The sequence below is a fragment of the Aphelocoma coerulescens genome, chromosome 14 (assembly GCF_041296385.1).
Source record: "Aphelocoma coerulescens isolate FSJ_1873_10779 chromosome 14, UR_Acoe_1.0, whole genome shotgun sequence".
Taxonomy (NCBI): Eukaryota; Metazoa; Chordata; class Aves; order Passeriformes; family Corvidae; genus Aphelocoma; species Aphelocoma coerulescens.
Genome location: NC_091028.1, coordinates 11,188,246 through 11,207,447, shown reverse-complemented (window position 1 = coordinate 11,207,447; position 19,202 = coordinate 11,188,246). Strand labels below are relative to the sequence as shown.

The window sequence follows — 19,202 nt, the reverse complement described above, 5'->3', positions numbered from 1 at the left end:
ATGTCAGTGTTCTGGCTGAATTGCTACAGCCATTAATAATGCAAGAGTAGTAACAGAGACAGGAGCAGAAGAAAAGAGGCTTGAAGGTTAAAAGCAACAAGAGAATGCATTTTGGGGGGCACTGGAAGAGGACAGGAGAAGAGGAGAAATGCTGGCCTACTGAGATTATAAACCATACACTTCAAAGCATATCATTCCTTTCAGGTGGAAGTGGTGCGTGAGTCAATCATGGCTAATTAGAGGATAATATGCAAATAGGAATGACACACAGAGGTGATTTTTACTAAACTATAAGTAAACTTGTGTTTTACCTTCCCTTTGCCCCTCTAAACTTGCTGCCCCACCACTTGGTGTTCCCTTTTCTCCGTTACTCATGTTTTGGAGGTCAGTGGTATCCTGGGATCCCACACACGACACAAGCTGAAGTTTCCTCTCTGCAGAGAATTTCTGCAGAGACCAGCCTGTACCTGCCCACCTACAGCCAAACCCTTAATGCCACGAATCCATCTGCTCTGGGCACACCTTAACCCCAGGCTCTGCTGAAGCTGTTTATGAGATGTACTATGAACCTAAAATAGAGCTGGGTTTGAATAGGTAACCCAGCATATCCCTGGGCTTCCAAGGCCTAGGAATCTTCTCCAACTGACAGCAGCTCCCTTGACAGCAACAGCTTCACCCCCACCTAAGGCACATAATCCTCCCCATCCCACTGAATAAAGCTGCTGGAACTGCATCCTCAACTGCATCACCTGGGAACTTGTTTCTTTCCTTTTATTTTCTCCTTCTGTTCCTGCTAAGTCCAGCATAGAACCAAAAGCAATAAAAGAGCTTCTAAGTTTGGTGATGATTCCTTGGCTGTTCTTATTGCTGAATGTAAACTCACATGAAGAGTGGAAGGGCTGAAGTGTCTCCTGCAAGCCAGGAAGGCAGCTTGTTTGGGTGGACTCTGGTCCAACATTGAAAAGCAGGGATCTTCTAAAGGAAGATTTTTTAAGACAACTGAACTCACTCTGAAAGGTCTTCTCCTGGTTTTTGGCATTTACAGCTTCTTACATGGTACCAGACCTTCTGTGACTGATGATGTACAAACCAACACATGTGCTCTTTCCTGAAATCACACGTCACTCTCTCTTGAAATATATATTTCAATAAATCAAGCTTATCAATGTTATAATTTAACTGCAGCACAGCTCACTGACACTTCAGAAAACTACTCCAAAGTCCTTCAGCACAAAGGGCTCAGATGACTACCCAGAAAGCATAAAAAGCCAGCAGGCTCATTGAGATGAACTCATGGAAGAATGGCAAAGGAAGAAAAAAAAAAAAAGGAAAGATCAGTTTCAGAACTGCATGGTGTTCTGGGCCTTTCAAGTATCACTTCCTCTGTGGAGAGGAAGTGAAAGGAGCTGGAGGTTCTCAGATACAAACAGCTTCCCCTCCATGACAATGAGAGAAAAGGATGGGTGCTTTTAAAAAGAAAAAAAAGAAAAAAAAATAAAAAAGGAAAGCAGGCCAGCCCTGAACACACTGTGACCAAATTAGGAAATAAACTCCACTGACAGCCTCCAGAATGGCCATCGTCTGCAGCAGCCTTGTGTTAGCTCAGGAAGTCTGATGACTGTGTCATCTGCTGAAATCTGTTTATGTGCAAACAGAAAGGAGAAGCAAAACACCTCCCCATGCTCCCTGCACCAGGTTAGGCCATCTCAGGCTCTGGCCTGGAGGAGTCATCAGTGCCCTGACACAACGCTATTCCAAACCTCCGCTGCTGACTCACACCTCTCCAAAGATACCTCTGCCCTGGAAGCACTAAGGTACAGCAAAATGAGGTGTAGGGGTTTTTTTAAGTGCATTTTTTAAGTGGTTAGCTGTGGCAGATGAAGCTGAGGTTAGAGATCAGTGATTACTACGACAGGAATGTGAGGGGGTGGAAAGAGAGGGAAGATACAGCTTCTTGAGTAAGGTCAGAACAATGTTTTTAATTTGGCTTGGGAACAACCTTTTCTCATCCCCTCCAATGTCCATTTCCACTGCAGCAGCAAAATGATAACCCTGTTCCAACACTCTGCAAATACACTAGGCAGGGTTTTAACCTTAAACTGCTGTGGAAAGGACCTGCACCCAGCTCACAACAGTCCCAGGAACGCTCGGTGGCACTGCTACCTGTTATGGGGACAGACAAGTGACTGAGCAAAGCTGCTCCACTGTTTAAAAAACAAACTAATGAAGGAATCTGAGCACTCTGGTCCATACAAAGACTTAGGGTTTCTCCCTGATGTTAGGGTGACCATGTTACATTATTCCCACTCTTCTCTGCATGAGATGGAAGAAAACCTCATCCCTTTCATTTTCAAAAGGATTGAGGAGGAAAAGGCAAAGCTGCCAGCTCATCTCAGCCTGCAGCAGGTCTCAGCCTCAGCACGACTACAGCTTTCAGGGTCCTTCCAGCCTCAGGAATTTGGCTACGAGGCTACTCCACCAATTTTCCACATTCAAGGCAGCCGAGGGTCTTTCACACCCCACCCAGGGTGCTCTTACCCAATTCCCCGTGGAATCCATCGCTCATCTCCAAAGACAGTCATCATAACCCAGAACTGACCATCACAGGTGTGCTGCTGCTATCAGTGTTCCCTTTGCCTAAATAGTTGTAGGCTCCCTGTGCCCAGGGACAAAAGGCTAAACAAGATGCTGAAGCTTAAATTTCCATCTCCACATGAAGTTGTACTCAGTTTATTACTTCTGGACCTTTCCCCAGCAAAGGGCAAAGCTACAAATGGAAGGTAGCACTGCTACCTCATATGGACCTGACACAGAGGCACTCACTGGTCAGTGAATAGCCTTTTCAACTGGCTTTTCACTGACTGGATATTGCTGTACACGGCAGAAAGCAAGCACAGGAGTAAGCTTTGTTGCTCGAAATTGCACTGACTTACACAGCCCATTTTTAAAGGAACTAGTCTGAGTTCCTGCTTTCAGCAGCTTTTTTTTTTTTTTCTCCTTGTATGAGACAGATACCCCATTTAATCTGACCTCTTTCCTCAGGTCCATTTCCAGGCTGGGCCTCACCCTCTCCTCCTCTGTCAGACTCATTTATCAAGTGAAGCATTTCCACATACCACTGCATAAATAGACTTGACCTTGTTAAAGCAGCAGCAGCACCTGAGCTCCCACTGATGGAGTCTCTCCACCCCACAACAGCAATTAACGCAGCCCACTCCTACCCTCTTTCCAGGTAGGGTACTCTCAGAGCTTCTACAGCCCTTCCTCCGTGTCTCAAAGGGTGACAAGCTGGCAAACAGTGATTTGGGCTGATTATTGTGCCTCCTTCTCTGGAAAGGGGTGTTTAGGACCAACTTACTGCTGGCACCACTCAATTCTTGTAACTGCTCCTGCCCAGTCCAAGCACACAGCAAAAATCAAGATGTAAGATGGTACCCCCAGCACGTGGCTTTCCCTTGTTCCCCTTGCAGTTTCCTCCCAGGATAAGAAGCTTGCCCAGCATAAAGCTGGGAATGAGAAGATCTCCCGACTCTCAGCACCCCCCAAGCAACACTGACCCTCCCCACCTCCCCACCTCGATGGCCCACATGGTTTAGCACACGTGCCCTTCGTTCACAGGACTGTACTTTTAAGGTTTGCTCTACCTCGAGCTCTCTCCTGTTATCTCCCTTTAGAACCCGGCAATAAAACCTACTGGGGTGTTATCGGCTGCCTACAATCACCTCAACTCCACCTTCGACCTTGGCCCCTCCCTCCGGCCCATCCCTTTACGCAGATAGGGAATGAGCCGCGCTCCGATAGCATCGCGCTCGCCCTGCCTGCGGCTCGGCACCGGCACCGCTGCTGCAGCCGAGCTTCAATGTCCTTTTATGGAAGAAAAATGAAAATCGCCTGCCCAGCCGTGGAGAGCCTGAGCCGGGCTGAGCCGAGCTGACAGACGGAAACTCGCCATTTGTTGTGGTTTTGGCACCGAGAGCGCCCAGCGAGGTCCCATGCGCGCTGCAAGTTTAAAAAGGGCGCAGCTGAGAGCTCCGGAGCAGGAGGTGTCAGGGATGCAGTGCTCAGGAGGAAGATGGCAGGGCCAGGAAAAGATGGCTTAGAGAGTTCTGCTGGCATGGACACGTGGGAGACAGGTCTCCAGATCAAAGTGGACACAGCCACAAGTGCTCCATTCCCAAGCCCTATCCCTGGAAGAGCCCTAAGCAACCTGGTCTAGTGGAAAGTGTCCCTGTCCATAGTGGAGGGGGAACATGAATGGTCTTTAAGGGCCCTTTCAACCCAAACCATTCTGTAATTCTATGAAGACATGTAGCAAGGTCATCCACACCACATTTCCTTTCCTTCCTTGTCCCAACAAATTCTCCTAAGAGACACAGAAGGACGGGATTTTAAGCAGAGGACTTGGGACAGAAGGTCACTGCCACCAAGAAGAAATTAGAGAGGGGTCGGCCACAGCAAATGTTATCTTCGGCTCTGCTCTGCACTAAAGCTGTGGGGCTAAGCTCCAAGTAACCATCAAATCCAAATAAACAGGCTCAAGGAAAAACATACGGATAACAGCAATAAGAATGTCTGAACAGAGAATGAGATGGGGCCACGGGACTTTCAAATGTTTGCACTGCTGTCAGGAAGCTGAATGAGACAGCAGACTTCAACAGCTGGGAAAACATGTTGCAAAACAAGGAGAATTAAGTAATTCTCCATATGTATATCCTACTCTGAGGCATTCTGGACAAGCTCAATTTCTCCAACCAGGACAATCTTTTTTTCCATGTTGCACACGCACCCTGCCAGAGACAAATCCTGATACAGTTTAAGCCTAAACCCACAGCACATCTGGAGTCGGGCAGGGCAGCTCCGGGCAGCATGGCCCAGCCTTTAGCACAGAAGTAATGGGCCCTGTGGTATGTGTTGGATGACATCCTTGGACAGCTGTGTCATCCTGAACACATCCCCTGCTGCTGGGTGCTGGATTACACAAACACTTCCCCCTGCACTCTATAAAACACTCCTAACCGGATCATCGGTGCCTTGTTACCCACCTCTGAAACACAAGCAGCTGTGTGTGCCTTGCTGCACCAGGTACAGAGATCATGGGTGTCACAGTATCCCCCTCACCTCCTTCTGCAACTTCAGGTCTTGTTGATCAAGCAATAATTTATTTCAGCAAGACCACTCCTGTCAGAGCCATGCAAACTGCACAGCGCGGCTCGCGCTTGTTGCCAGCGCTGGTGGTGCCCTGCTAACAGCAGCCGTGTTCAGGCACAGCTCGGTGCAAGTTTAAACCTGTCTCACTTCCAACAGAAAATGAAGGCTAAAAGCAGCTGGGTGCATCTGTTCCTAGCCAGCACCTCCAAATCAATCCTGACATACAGAGCAGCTTAAAAAGGCGTGCCCTAAAATGCCAAGTCTTAGTACTGCAAATTAAAAGACGTGAGGATTGCTGGTGGCCAGAGAGCTTAAGCTGAAGACGAAACGGAAAATAGTGGAGATTTTATCCATGGGAGACAGGCACACCAATGCTCAAGGCAGCCCCCAAATCCACTGTGGTTGCACAGGAATGGCAGCTGCCCAGGCTGAGGGCAATGCCATCCCACACCATGCAGCCACATGCCATCACCTCTTACACCCAGCCAGCACTGACCCAACTGGGTACCATAAAGTAATAAAAATTCCATGCTATGGAGAGGAGTTTTAAGGAAAAGTCTTGGAAACGCAAGTCCCTGCAATGTGGCCTGGCTACGAAATGAGTGCTGGGGGTTTCAAGCTCTCTGCTGCTCCGTGCATGCATTATTTCCATGGCAACAGCAGCTTTCAGCTCCCCATCTCTTGCTGGCTGAAAGCCCTGCAGTGCTTTGTGCTGAGACTGCAAAGAAGGGAAACCATCTCCCTCTCCCACAACATGGCGCCAGGGACACGGCAGCAGCAGCTGGGAACAAAAGCCTTGGCTTCAGCATTGTGGGGTCTTGGGAGGAGGGAGCCTGAGCAGAGAGGATGGACTTCCTTTTCTGCTGGGAAAGAGCACTTCCCCCACCATGCAGAAGTGCACACTCACCTCCCAGCACTGCACAACTCAACCAGCAATGTGTGCCTGTCCTTGTTACACCACAATTGCCAGTTTTGGGTTCTTCTGTAGCTCTGGGAGGAGAAACGTGCATCTTTAGAGATGAGAAACTTGAGCGCTGCTTCCATGCAAGGACCCCCCCAAGATGGAGGCTGAACAAGCCTGGCTCCATGTGCAGTCAGCAGCTTATTACAGCCAAATCTGAGTGAAAGCTACCTCTGCCCCAGCACCAGCTCAGATTGCACACACAGAGGACACACCGTAGGATGGCTTGGACAACATTTTTCCTTGGCTAACTAAGCTTTTCCTCCACCCTGCTGTTTGTCATATTAAGATTCAAGCCCTGGCCACCTTACCAGGAGCCAAACTTGACGCCACACAGCTGGAGCCACCGTGGCCCTGGCAGATGGTGCCAGCTCATCTGCATGCTCCCTGTGCAGCCGGGCACTCACAGGAGGCAGGGCAGCTGCCTGACATACAGAGCAGCCACATTTTGGTCCTTCAAGGTGCAAATGACTGAAACTACAGGCAACATGCACAAGCAGTGACCTGGGTATGTGTAGTGTTCTTATTGTTGAGCCCAGCACACAGCCAAAGTAAAGGCTTCCAGCTGGTTCACATCATTTGCTTTACAACGTATCTGTAGCTGGCCCAAACACGAATGAAGCTCCCTGCAAGATTTAATGGAGAGCCTGAGGGTATCAACACGAACTCCCAAAGCAAGACAAAGGATCCAGGTGATGGAGCACAGGGATACAACAGGTCCACCATCTGGTCCTCTTCTCCCCACCCTCAAAGAGCTCTGAGGTTTCAGGAGAGGCACATTTTGACCTTTCTCTTTCCAGACTTCCCCTTGCTTTAGGTTCAGCTGTGTGAGTGCAGTCCTTCCAACCAGAGAGAGACTCCTTCCAGCATCAGTCATCACCACCACCGAGTCTGCCAGAGGCACTGCTAGCAAAGCCAATGCATCCTCTCCAACCTCTGTGGAGTTCCCTAGATTAGCCCTTTCCTCCCTTAGGGCAACCATTTCCTGCAAGCAAGAGAATTAATTGAAATTCTTCATTCTGGAGAGAGAGGAGATAGAGGGAGTATGAAGAACCACTGCAGCTGATGCTGTGAGACACCACATCCTGCTATCCAAATTCCTCACCCTCAACTTCAAATCGTAAAGTCATTAAGGACTTCTAAGAAGAGCACAAAGCTACTCAGCAGATTTTCAGCTAATGAATCAACACGAGCTGTCCAGGAAACCAGAAATCCAGCCCACTGGAATGCTGTAACCCCAGGGAGGGTGGAACAGGCAGTACACTAGGAAGGAAATGAAACAGCAAAGCAGTAGGAAAGGAACATTTCAGCACCAATCCCTCTTACCATGACTACTCTGCTGCATTACACATTTTAGGGAAAAAGCAACTTCAATTCATTCTGCCCATTGAAGGGTTCACGTTCTTCAAGCCCAAGTTCTGTTCTGTAGTGCTGACATATGTACATTTTGAAAACAACTCGGCTTTTGCAAAAACAGTTAGAAAAAAATTGAGATTTAAATGTGAATCAACATTGCCACCTAGTGCCTAGCAAACCTCCTTGCTCCAACACTGGGACAATCCATCGGCACCACATTCCCTTCCCAGCTGAGAAGGGTCGATGTCAACAAAACCTATCTGGAGGTCAGGATCTAAAATGGAATTGTGCATCTTTCATAAGCAGCTTTCTCCCCTCAAGAGTAAGTTCAATTTTCGCACCAGACTGCAGAGTTCAGCACTGGCAACTTCAACTTCTCCAGACAGCAGAATTTAACCTTCTATTAACTTCTCAATACAGGCAAAAGGTGATACCACATCAAGGAGAGAACCCAAAGTTCTGGCAGCTACAAGTGTAAGGTTAATGCCCTCAGGAGGAATTTCAGTGATTAGCAGTAATCTCTGATCTCATGAGAATTTACTGTTGTGGCTACAGTGATGCAAGACGCCTTGTAGCTTCATGCCAAGCACTGATCCTGCCCTGCCTCGCTGGCATCACAGGTAAGCAAGATCCTGCATCTGTTCACAAGACTGGGAAAATTTCTGTGCTTCTGTTTTTCCCCAGAACTGATGGGGCAGAAGCAAGTTTTCCCCATTCCATCCCCCCACTTGGCCTGATGATTCTCCTGTACGGCCATCAGGAACTGGGGAAAGCACAAAGATCTGCCCTTTGAATGGCTGACATTTCAGCCCGCTCTTCCAACAAGTCTTTTTGTCACTTCAACTGAATCTGTATTCAAGCTATCCCATAAAAGAAAAATGCAGATGCCAATTCCCTCAAACACAGCATGTAAGGTTGCTCCAGCTCATTCTCCAGAAGTTTTATTAGATAAAAGAGTAGAATTTGGTTTTGACTTACAAACACCCGGTTCCATGCTCAACCAGAACATTTCTGTATACGCAAGACAGCAACCTCTGGCACCCTTAGGCTTTTTTGGCCAACACCTTCCAAGAAAAGACAGGACTCCTGCTTCTCTTTAATCAACAGTACCCTAAAATTCACCTGTCCAGGAACCTAGTCTTACAGAAGATCAGCAGGATCCAGCAAACACTTTGACAGCTGCCCTATGCAGTCACATGAGATACTGCTGCTAGGAAGGATGAGTTGTCCTCCCAGCTCTCCTGTCCAATACTCCAGAAGAGACCGAACGTGAAGTATCCCCTAATTACCTTTCTGCAGCGGGGATTGGGGCAGCTGAACCGCTTCACATCACTGTCCAGTAGAGCTGGGAAGTTACAGAAAGGACACCTGTAGCCCAAAACAAGATGCCATTAATGCAGAGTGCCAAACATAGCTTTGCTGAAAGCTGATTTAGTCAAATAGCTGTGTGGAAGTTGCTAAGGCTGCCAACCCAATGCCTGTTGCCAGGATGTGCTGACTATTGCCTTTTTGCTCATATTTCTTCGATCACTTCCCCGTTTGCAATCAAAATATTATATGCTCAGCACTGCTTTTGACCATGTAATTTAGAGGATCAGCACAGAGCTGGCAAGCAAGTCTTGGGGGAGACAAGTCTATTGAATTTTAATCTGCTCCTAGTCAAAGGCAGAATAAAAACAGACCTGGGAAGGCAGAAGTCTGAATTTATAATCCAGCTCTTAAAAAGCCACCTATCTCAGAGTCAGCACAAACGTAGGGTTTCAGGGAACAATGTTCTACAGCAGTAAATGCAGCATTCTTTGTGGGACACTCACCTGACAAGCTCATCTGCACAGGCAGCAGCCACCTCCTCCTCAGCTTTCCGCTCATAGTATTTACAGAGGATGTTCTCTGGAAGCACTTTCTCCAGCTCACTGGTGGGGAAGGAACACGTGCAACTGCCTTCCATGCAGCTGAGCTCTGACTGGGGTTGGAAAGAGAGCTCAGGTTCAGTATGACACTAGCAAAAGGCAGCTCAGGATCCAAAACATTTTCAAGCAGATCAGTGCAGAGCCTTGCTCAGAGAAAGTAAGAGCTAAAGTCAGCAGATGTCAATGATTTGGGTTTTGTGAATTTAAAAATCATCCAGTTCTAAACCCCTGCCATGGGCAGGGACACCTTCCACTATCCCAGGTTGCTCCAAGCCCTGTTCAGCTTGGCCTTGAACACTTCCAGGGATGAGACACCCCACAGCTTCTCTGGGTAACCTGGGCCAGTGTCTCATAACAGAAACGTTTTTCCCAATCTCTCATCTAAATCTGTCTAAGATGACTGCCAGAGAATGGGTTTGCTATGGAAAGAACAAGCCTAATTAAACAAATCAGGCCTCAAACAAACTGGGCAGGAAGATGCTGTTGCCAGCTGGGATCACAATTCACTCCAAGTCCACTGTGACCACGTATTAGCCCTTTATTATTGTACAGTCTCTGCTGAGAACCAGCACTCACACGGTGCATTCTTTTCAATAAAGTCATATAAAATACAGCTGCCAGTTTATACATTTACACAAAATGGATCCCAGAGTACAACAGCATCCCACAGTTTGAGCATCATATCCTGAGGCAAAGGAGCACACACACTTCCGAGCAGATTAATGACTTGTTTATAGCTCAGCTAAGTACCAGGATAATTCCTAGCTAAATCAGAGACTGAGGAGGTTAGTAGTGCCATAGAGGAACCAACCCCCAAATTAAGTTGGGATCACAGTGATATTATGAAGGACAAACACTCTTAGGTAGGAGGAGACTGGCCATGCCAGAGATAAGTGTTCTTAATGAATAAGCCACTGGTTTATTTAGTAGAAAATAAAAGCAAACAAGTTATTCTGTTACTATGATCCTAAGAATCAAATTGCCAAGCATAGAGCAAACAAACAAAACAAACAAACAAAAAAATATGTTAGTGACCCTGAAATCCTGTGCAAAGATCACATTGTAAAGTTGTTGGCTTCACTTGATGGTGAGACTGACTTGGATTTCAGGACACCATTCCATTCAAAGATTTCCTGGGAAGTGCAGTTACATCTGTTTCAAGCAACAACCCTACACAAACAGCAATGTCATCTCCCAACAGCAATTATCTATTCCCCCATGTCCAGTTGTGAAATCCTTACCTTCCCAGAGCCAAAAACTGCCTCCTGAGCATATTTAATTAGGCACTCCTTGCAGAACAAGTGACCATCTGCACACTGAGTCAACTCTTCGAAGGCAAACTCCCCATAGCAGCAGCGGCACTCGATCATCTGCCCATCCTACAGCCACCAGAGGAACACATCAATAGCTATAGCAACACACACACACAACTGCAAGCCAGAAAAAACTGCCAGCATGAATCCTAAAAAACAGCTACAGATACACACCATTCCATTAGATATTCTATTTGGTGGTCCAAATTCATTAAGTGCAACCAGAAACTCAGTTTTAAGTCACTTCATATCTACATGTCCTGCTTGACAGGTTCCAAAAAGCTACAGAACATGCAGTGATTAATAATTCTCAGCTCACAGGCAGAGCAGCATCTTGGGTTTGGGAAGCTGCAGCCACAGGCAAGCAGCTTGAGTGTACACACCACTCTCATGGGGAAAACCAAGATTCAGATCTGTTACCCTCTAAAGAACATTTACCATCTGTCTGGGCAGACCCTGTCTTTGACTCTTCACTGTGGAGGTGGAGAAGTTTGCCACTGCTAAAAAGTAAGCATAGCCCACTTTTCTGAAGTTTGAGGAGGAAATGAGCACTGAGACCAAAATGTAGTACACAGCTGCTGAACTGTTCTCTACATTTTCTCTGAAGTGAACGCTGATTTTCAGGTTTTTAAAGAATTCTTTCTGCAAACAAGGAAGGCCTTCCCACTGGCCAAGCTCCAACAACAGTGGATCTGTTTTAACCAGCCATAATGGTGGGAGCAAGAGCAAACCTGATGTGATTCTATTGCAATGTTTGTTCTGAGCAGTGAAGATACAAGCTGAATTACTACAGATCATTACATGCATCAATACCGTCTTGCTGGCCTCAGCTTCTGTCTACCTTTCCTAAAAGCCAGCCAACACACATTACACAGGTTTTGCCAGCTCAGCAAAAGCAGCAGAGTGAAATGCAGCTTCAGAAAAGCTCTGTTCCAGAGCTAAAAGAATCTGTGAAGTAGGAAGTGCAAAACAGTGTCTGTGCATAAGCTGAACTCAACTTACAACACTACAGATACTGACCTTCTGATATTGCTCCTCATTCATCTGCAGAGCCAGGAGGAAGTCTGCATGCTGCAAGAGAGACATGTGCATCTGTAATTACAGAATAGATAAAGAAATTTTCCAAACTCTCAGCTCATTTACATTATCTCAGGACTCACAAACCACCATAAAAGGCTTGCTGTCTGCTTGTAACATCACTCAGCCCATCCCTCCAATCCATTAAGCTATTTATGATTCAGCTAAAACAGATGGGAGAAGCAAAGGCAGCAAGAACAAAGAACCAAATTCTATACTGTGGAGGGCTGCTGGTTCAGATTTCCATGGGCAGAGATGATCTCACCCAATGGGCCCCTCCAGAGAACATGAGCTTTGTGTTTCAAAGGAGACCTTATCCATCTGCCTAAGAGACAAGCTCTTTAAGGAGCTACTTTAGAAAGAATTGTGGGTGCAGAGCTGTGAATTCAGTCTTTCCTCAGCCTAGGAGGGGAAGACAACACAGCAGTGGGTGTTGCAGGTTCTGCCTCAAAACACACAGGTCTCAGCTACAGGACAAACTGTTCTGGAGCCACAGGACTGCCAGCCTGGGGAAGGCAGTGAGTGGACACACTGCCTTGGGCCTGGCTGTTACTCACCACCAACACTGAGCTGCAATTACAAGCCCTAAAACAGCAGAGAAGCCCGCTTACAATTAGAGGAAAGAGTTAATTAGTGGAGTTTTCACCCCCTCATAGCAAAACACCCCATCCAGAATGGTGTTTGCACAAGCAGCAGCTGCATATTTAAGTAAATATGAAATTCTGTGCTTGGCTTCTTTCCTTTAAAATTGAGTTACTTGGGAAGAGACATATGCGTTAACAGGTAGGGAAGGGGAAAACATAGTTATTCAATATTTGGTTCAGCATTTGAATTTCTGTAAGAGACAGATTTTTCATGTTTAGGGCCAAAACCTCAACATTTGTTGAAGATTTGCACATGATCAAAGCAGCTCCTATCACTCACCTCTGCCATCTCTTTCACTTTCTGCTCATAGAATTCCTGCTCCAGTAACACTGGTGGGAGAAGGGAGAGCTTGTCATAGGACCTCCAGTGCCGTCTCTTGTTCTCCAGGAAGAACATGCGCTTCTCAATTTTCACATCCCCTGAAGCAGAAATAAAGGCTCAATAAAAAAGGGATGGAGCAGCCAGAACAAAGCTTAAATCCTTCCTCCACACACAACACCAGGTGCAGACTTTCAGCAGCTCACACAGCACTTTACCAAGCAGAGGCACTAATGAAGAGCATCTCCAAAACAGATACCAGTGACAGAAACTCAGCTCTTTTGGGACCATATCCCTTTTAAGAGGAGTTTCTTTCTGCTGCAAGCCAGTTCTGCTTACAATAACGATGCAGAGAGCACCATACACACAGCCTGGCATTTACCTTGCTCAAATTTGAAGTCTATGTATGAATATTGATTCATTTCTTTCCTCCTTTTTCGTTTCCCGCTGGTTTCAGGAGACAGCTCCTGCCACTTTTTGATAGCATCTGAAAAGGCCTAGAAAACAACATACAGGCTTAAATCCTGTGCCTGGAAGAAAGCAGGAGCACTCAATTCAAGCTGAAGCAAAGTACAAGCATGGGCATAGGACTGATCCAAAACTGGAAAGCCAAACACTCCAAATAAAAGGAAATATGCATCTTTCCTTTGCTCACTTTGTTACTTTATGTACTCAAAGTAATTATTCCATAAAAACAAAATAGGTGAATGGTACTTCATAACAGCTCAGCTGTTAATATCAGAGTGGGCACCAGCTGTATTAAGCAGAGTTGGTTTGGCTTCTTTTTTTGTTGCTGGGTTTGGCTTTTTGTTTAAAAAGGTGAGATTCCAATACTCAGTGCTCAACCAATCAAGTGAAGAGACAAGAATTTTTGTTTTAGTTAAGTCCTGGAATAGTAAAGAATGAAGCTCAAGCAAGGGCATATTGGAGCAGATCTAAGTCAAAAACTTGAAGCCACACTAACATTCAGTTTGCTGATACTTAAAACAAGTGTCTTTGCATCTCCATGGCAGTGAAACTCTTTTGTAATAAATACAGGACTCATGCCACAAGTCATAATAAGAACAAACAGGACAGCAATACTCAGGCTGCTTTTCAATTCCATGCAGCCAGTTAACCAGCAGCAGGAGTTAAATGTTTTAAGATTTAACTAAATGTCTAGGTTTTATTGGCAATTATACTGCACTTCAGTGGCGACGTACAGGAACATGTCCCACTTTAATGCATCACCCACCATCAGCTAGCTCGTGTTTCCCCAGCTCCCCTATTAGGGAAAGTAAAAACTTCCTGCAGCATTCTGTCTGGCCAATAAATTTTGAAAATCTCTACTAAATGGATTAGAACTTCTTAAAAGGAAAGGAAGATTATTATAAAACCCATAACCACACAACAGCAGATGGTACAGTAAGGCCAAAGCACCACAGTGGTCTCTGCAGACATGGGAGATAAGCCCAGGAAAGAAAACAGACTTGAACTGGAGCACCTTTCGTGTGATTGCATAGTGTCCCTTGAGCTCGTGCAGTGCCCACTTGATGTCCTGGCTGCTCAGCATTTTGAAGTCTGCCATGAGGAGATCAGCTGCCTGAATAAAGCACCGCTGGTCAAGGGGGGCAAGTTTGGAAAAGTCAAAGTAGTCCACTTTAGGCACCTAAGGAGAAAATGAAAAAGATTAAAAGGCTGCTATAAATACACACGGGAACACCACAAATGGCTCTCTCAGTGATCAGGACATTCTGCAAGACCACCCAAAACTCAGGTTATGTGTTACCCAGCTCTGAGCACCTTAGTACAGTGTGGCTGCAAAGCCTACTGGCCCAGGCACCTCTGCAGGTGACCTGCACAAGGCAAAATGTAGTTTAAAACCATTGTGTGTGGCTGCCTGAGACAGCAAGGAGAGGAAATATTTACACTATGAAGAATTAACAATTTTATTAGCTTGAGGTAGAAAGAGGTATTCAACATCTCTCAGGCCACAAAGAGCTATTTCAACATCCTCAAAGCAGCTCAGAGAGAATTTTTTGTTAAATGGACGTTTTAAAACACAAACAAAATCAAGCAGCTGTAGGAAGATTTGCAGTTAGGAGGCTGCAAGGCAATGCCTAAAGGCCTCACAAGAGATACCCGAGGGCCAAGGCTACTTCATGTGACAGAACAATTGTGGGATTCTTGTCTCAGTTATCAAAATGAACACTTCAGATGGGGCAGTGACAGGCAAGCAGGACAGAGGGGCTCGCTGGAGGCAAAGGAGCAAACACTGTGCAGCTCTGGCACAGCCAAACAGGAAAGGCTCTGAAGTCATCTTGCAAGGAACTAATTACTGCTATTTAACACAGCCTTACACATACCCAGAGGCCTCTTGTGAGAGCAAGGCTCAGTCAAGCACTCTGCAAACACACACTAATCAAAGCAGACATCCCAAGGTCCACTCAGGCTGAACAGACTGCCCAGAGGCAGCAGGAGATGAGGATACTCTCACTTGCCTTTGTCTCATCTTGGCTGGCAAGCAGGCTGCTGCTGGGGTTTAAAACCACTCTGCCTTCCTTCTTTGGGTAATCTGGATTTTCCAGAAGGAAGTTACAAAGTCTGAAAAGATAAATATAGTTATTTCAGGGTTGGAGAGCTCAGGTTCATTTCTCGTTTGTCCAATTTTTAGTATCCTGTAATTATGAGCTCATAGTCAAAGCCTGCCCTGTAAGGACCAAAGGTGGTCCTAGGCTAGAGCAAGTAAATGACTGAGGATTAAGTAAAAAATAATCAGCTGTGTGGCTGCAGAAGGAAAAGCAAATAGGCTTGTCTTTCAACAATTAAATTTACATACATGAAGCTTGTATGGATGAGCTACTCATCATTTATGGAAAAAACAGTAGAAAAATCCCTACAAAACCCATGAAAGGGTGATGTCTTCCTCAACCAACTATTACTGCAGATTCAGACTTGAATCAAAGCCTCCATTTTCAGTTAACCTTCACATTAAAGCAGCCAGAGCAAACTGGTTTAGTGGAAGGTGTCCCTGACCATGGCAGAGGGGCTGGAACTAGGTGACCTTTAATGGCCTTTCCAACCCAAACTATTCTGTGATTCCATGATTAAAGCAGAGACAAAAGCATGTTTAAGATGTGTGTCTACATCAAATACAAATTCTGAATACAGGTTTCATTGTAACAAAGCTTGCAATCACACCAGCATTACCCAAACTCCACTAGAAACTGGTCTGGTGAGAACAGCACTTAGAAAAGAATCACTAAAATTGCTGAAAAATCACCTAATAGCCTGTAAATGCAGCATACCTGAGGTCCTACCACAAACAGTCATAACTGTTAGGTAAATGTAGTTTAACGGAGTATTTTAGCTTAGAAAAGACTCAGCAAGGGGTTTCCAGATGCCCCATTGCTGGAGAGTCACAAACACTCCAGAAACCCTTCTGAAAGGGCAGCCTGAATCAGGCTCCCACAGCTTTTTCTCAGCCCTCACCAAGCAGCTGTGCTGGCTGGGGCAAGTAACACAAGCTGTTCCTCAGTTTCCCCAGCTGCAGAATAAGATCCTTCTGAAAGCAGCCAGGACAAGCAATTAACATTTGTAAAACTATTGGAATGAGAAGGTGCTAGGCTGCAGCAAAGACATAATTGCAGCTAATTTACATTCCTGATGTCAGAAATCAGTCCCTAATTAAGAAATCTGAACTAGCTTGAAGCATTAACCCACTATCAAGGCACGATTACTTTAGCCCTGCTTTCACATTCAAAGCAGGGGCATTTCTTTTTGTTTAATCAGGTATTGACATATTGAGCCAGAAGCTTTTGACTGAGTGTGAATGCTCCAGCACACAAAAGCTGAATAGATGATACCCTGCTAAGAGGGGTCCCACATCTCATCTTTCACATCAGTTGAAAGTTTTAAGAAGATCATTTCAAGGAAAACAACAAAATATCTCGGCACTGAGCATTTAATAGCTTCCAGCTCCCACCTCTGGCCATCCCTTTGGTAAAAGATAACTGTTTTAATCCAACAAAACAGAAACTTCAAGGAGCTCAGACCGTGGTTCTAAGGAAAGGGTTTCAGCTGGGGCACGGCCAGGGTACATTTGAACTATCCTGCATGTTGCCATTTCAACGCTGAGGATTTTGGGGGATGCTGACCTTCAGTGTGTGACAATTAGTTAAATGGGTCCCGGCGCACAGCACACCCACACTCACAGCACTGTTCATTAATATCTGCACCACAGGACACAGAGCTGGTTAAAAGCCTCATCCCTGCCCAAAACCAGCCACCCTTATTTATTATATTTCAAGCCTGATTTAGCTTGACACACCATGGAGATCAAAGAGACCCTGCCAGCGAGGCTGACCAGTGCTTTGACCCATTTGTTCTCACACAAAAGCTGCAGTGACAACTCAAAAGATAGTTTGGTTAAAGGAATAAAAATATGGAGAAGAAATCTTTATCATCCAGTAAGTGGGTAACGCACCGCTGAGCAGACACTGTAGCTGGCCTACAGGGAAGCCTGCAAGCACCTTTTCATCTCACTGGGTCTGTGGCACACAATGGGAGAGAAGAGATTTCGGGAGCAAAAAGGGAAGGAACACATTAAGACCGACAGAAGCCAATAGTGGGATTTAATTCCATCAGGCTTCTCTAAATCCCCCCAGGACACCAACCCGAGTTTTTTCACACAATCTGGGAGGGTCCTGCAGCCAGATGCACAACTTCAATAGCCCAACTGCTCCCAGGAATGGCTCTGCTTGTCTTCTACATCCCCACCACAACCATCCACCTTGAGGTGCACCCAGTCCATGATGTGGGCACCCCAAAGCTGCTTCACCACTGCAGGGAAAGCACTTTTCAAAGTCCAGAAAGAAGTTCTAGTCTGTTGACTTTCTAATCAAGAAGCCTTACTTTGGAGACCCGACTTCACAGCACAGGCAAACAGCAGAATAGGAAATCTATGCCCAACACATGGGATCATCCTTAGTTCCTCATCATTTAACTTATTTATGGCCCAATGACTAATTCTAAGCCTCACACACTTAAATGCTGCTTAATTAGTGCCCTAGTTAGCTGGAAAGGGCATTGGATTTAGACAAGTGAATACTCTGACAACCAACACCTATTCCTCATTCTTGTATCACACAGTAACCAGTTTGGACAAGCTGGAGATAACAGAGACAGTTGCAGAGAGAGAAAGAGAGGCCACCAAGCATCAGACATCAGTCACAAGTGATTTACTTCAAACCATCTCCTCTCGGTGCTGCTGGTGCCAGCACACACAATGCTGCGCTGCCCAGCTCTACCCAGAAGGGCAGGGAGATGATGCAACTCAGCAATAAGGTTAATCACTTTTTTTTAAACTTTTGACTCCAACATGACTCCCAGAAATCTCCAGTATGATGAACATTAAGGTAGTCCTGAGCTGTTAATGCAGTTTGTAAAGCGAGTCCTCACATTGATTTTCCACTCCTTTTATTTCATTTTCTTGCTCATGTTTCTGCTCAGTTTGACCAAAATCAGTCCTTCAACACACCTCTAGAACCAATCCTCCCAGCCCTTAAATGTGTTTGCTCTATTCTATCACCCAAAAATGATGTGAGAGAATTCAAACAGCACCACTGCTACTTGAGCAGGTAAAGGTGATAAAAGTCAACATCATAACACTAAATAATGGACTCCAAGGCAGTGTCAGCTTTACCTGGAAGAATCCAAAACCCAGTGAAATGAAGGAGGGAATGATTCCTTCCAACTCAAAACTCACCAACTCACCTCCATACTATGTTTTATAGCACTCATCTTAACACCTTAATCCTGACACTCACTCTTTTTAAGAGCCCTACTACTAGGTAACACAGAATTATATGTAATATCTTTAAATAAGCAAATCATCTTAAAAGCAGAGAAGCTACAGCACAATAGAATTAGAAAGGACTTAAGAACAGCTCTATCAGAAGTACAAAAAGAAAGAATCTGTGCTCTTTGGCACTATCAAGGCAGTGCTGAGCCCCAGCCTAGATGTGCTCTAGAGCAGTATCCCTGGCAGGTGGGGACATGGGAAAGTGCTGCAGTTGTATGACACACTGTAGTTCTTGGCTCTACACTTACACATTTAAGTCATAGCAGTTCTTGATGATGATTAATTCTTCAATATATTCCTTCTTCACATCTGGGAATCTTGCTTCCTAGAGGAGGAAAAGCTAAAGGTTATGTAGGTATTAGAGGAGCTGTGTAACACACATAGCACCCAGGACAGGGATTTACAGGTAATTAACCAGCACAATCCTGAGACTTGGGGCAAAATGGTCAAGAGATCATTTATAGCCATCCAGCCTTGCTCCACAGGATGACTGCTAGCAGCTCTATCTCAAAGGAACAGTGAGGGCTGTGATGTGAAAAGCCAAGAGCACGTGGCCTAAGGAGAGATTCAGGCTCTGTAGGAATGATCTACAACACAAGGAAAGTGAATGTTTACCTTCAGCATGACCATCA

General features: G+C 45.6%; 1 protein-coding gene across 3 annotated transcripts in view; it reads right to left on the bottom strand.

The window, feature by feature from the left end:
• The window catches only part of RNF216 (ring finger protein 216), a 77,944-nt gene that overhangs the window by 39,090 nt on the left and 19,652 nt on the right, over positions 1-19,202 (bottom strand). For all 3 annotated transcript variants that reach the window (XM_069029785.1, XM_069029786.1, XM_069029787.1), the window contains 9 exons: positions 18,819-18,895; positions 15,209-15,311; positions 14,212-14,376; positions 13,111-13,225; positions 12,690-12,829; positions 11,709-11,759; positions 10,617-10,754; positions 9,280-9,428; positions 8,755-8,833 (listed from right to left, as the gene is read on the bottom strand). In XM_069029785.1, coding sequence (XP_068885886.1) covers positions 8,755-8,833; positions 9,280-9,428; positions 10,617-10,754; positions 11,709-11,759; positions 12,690-12,829; positions 13,111-13,225; positions 14,212-14,376; positions 15,209-15,311; positions 18,819-18,895 — 1,017 coding nt within the window. The remainder of the gene's footprint in view (positions 1-8,754; positions 8,834-9,279; positions 9,429-10,616; positions 10,755-11,708; positions 11,760-12,689; positions 12,830-13,110; positions 13,226-14,211; positions 14,377-15,208; positions 15,312-18,818; positions 18,896-19,202) is intronic.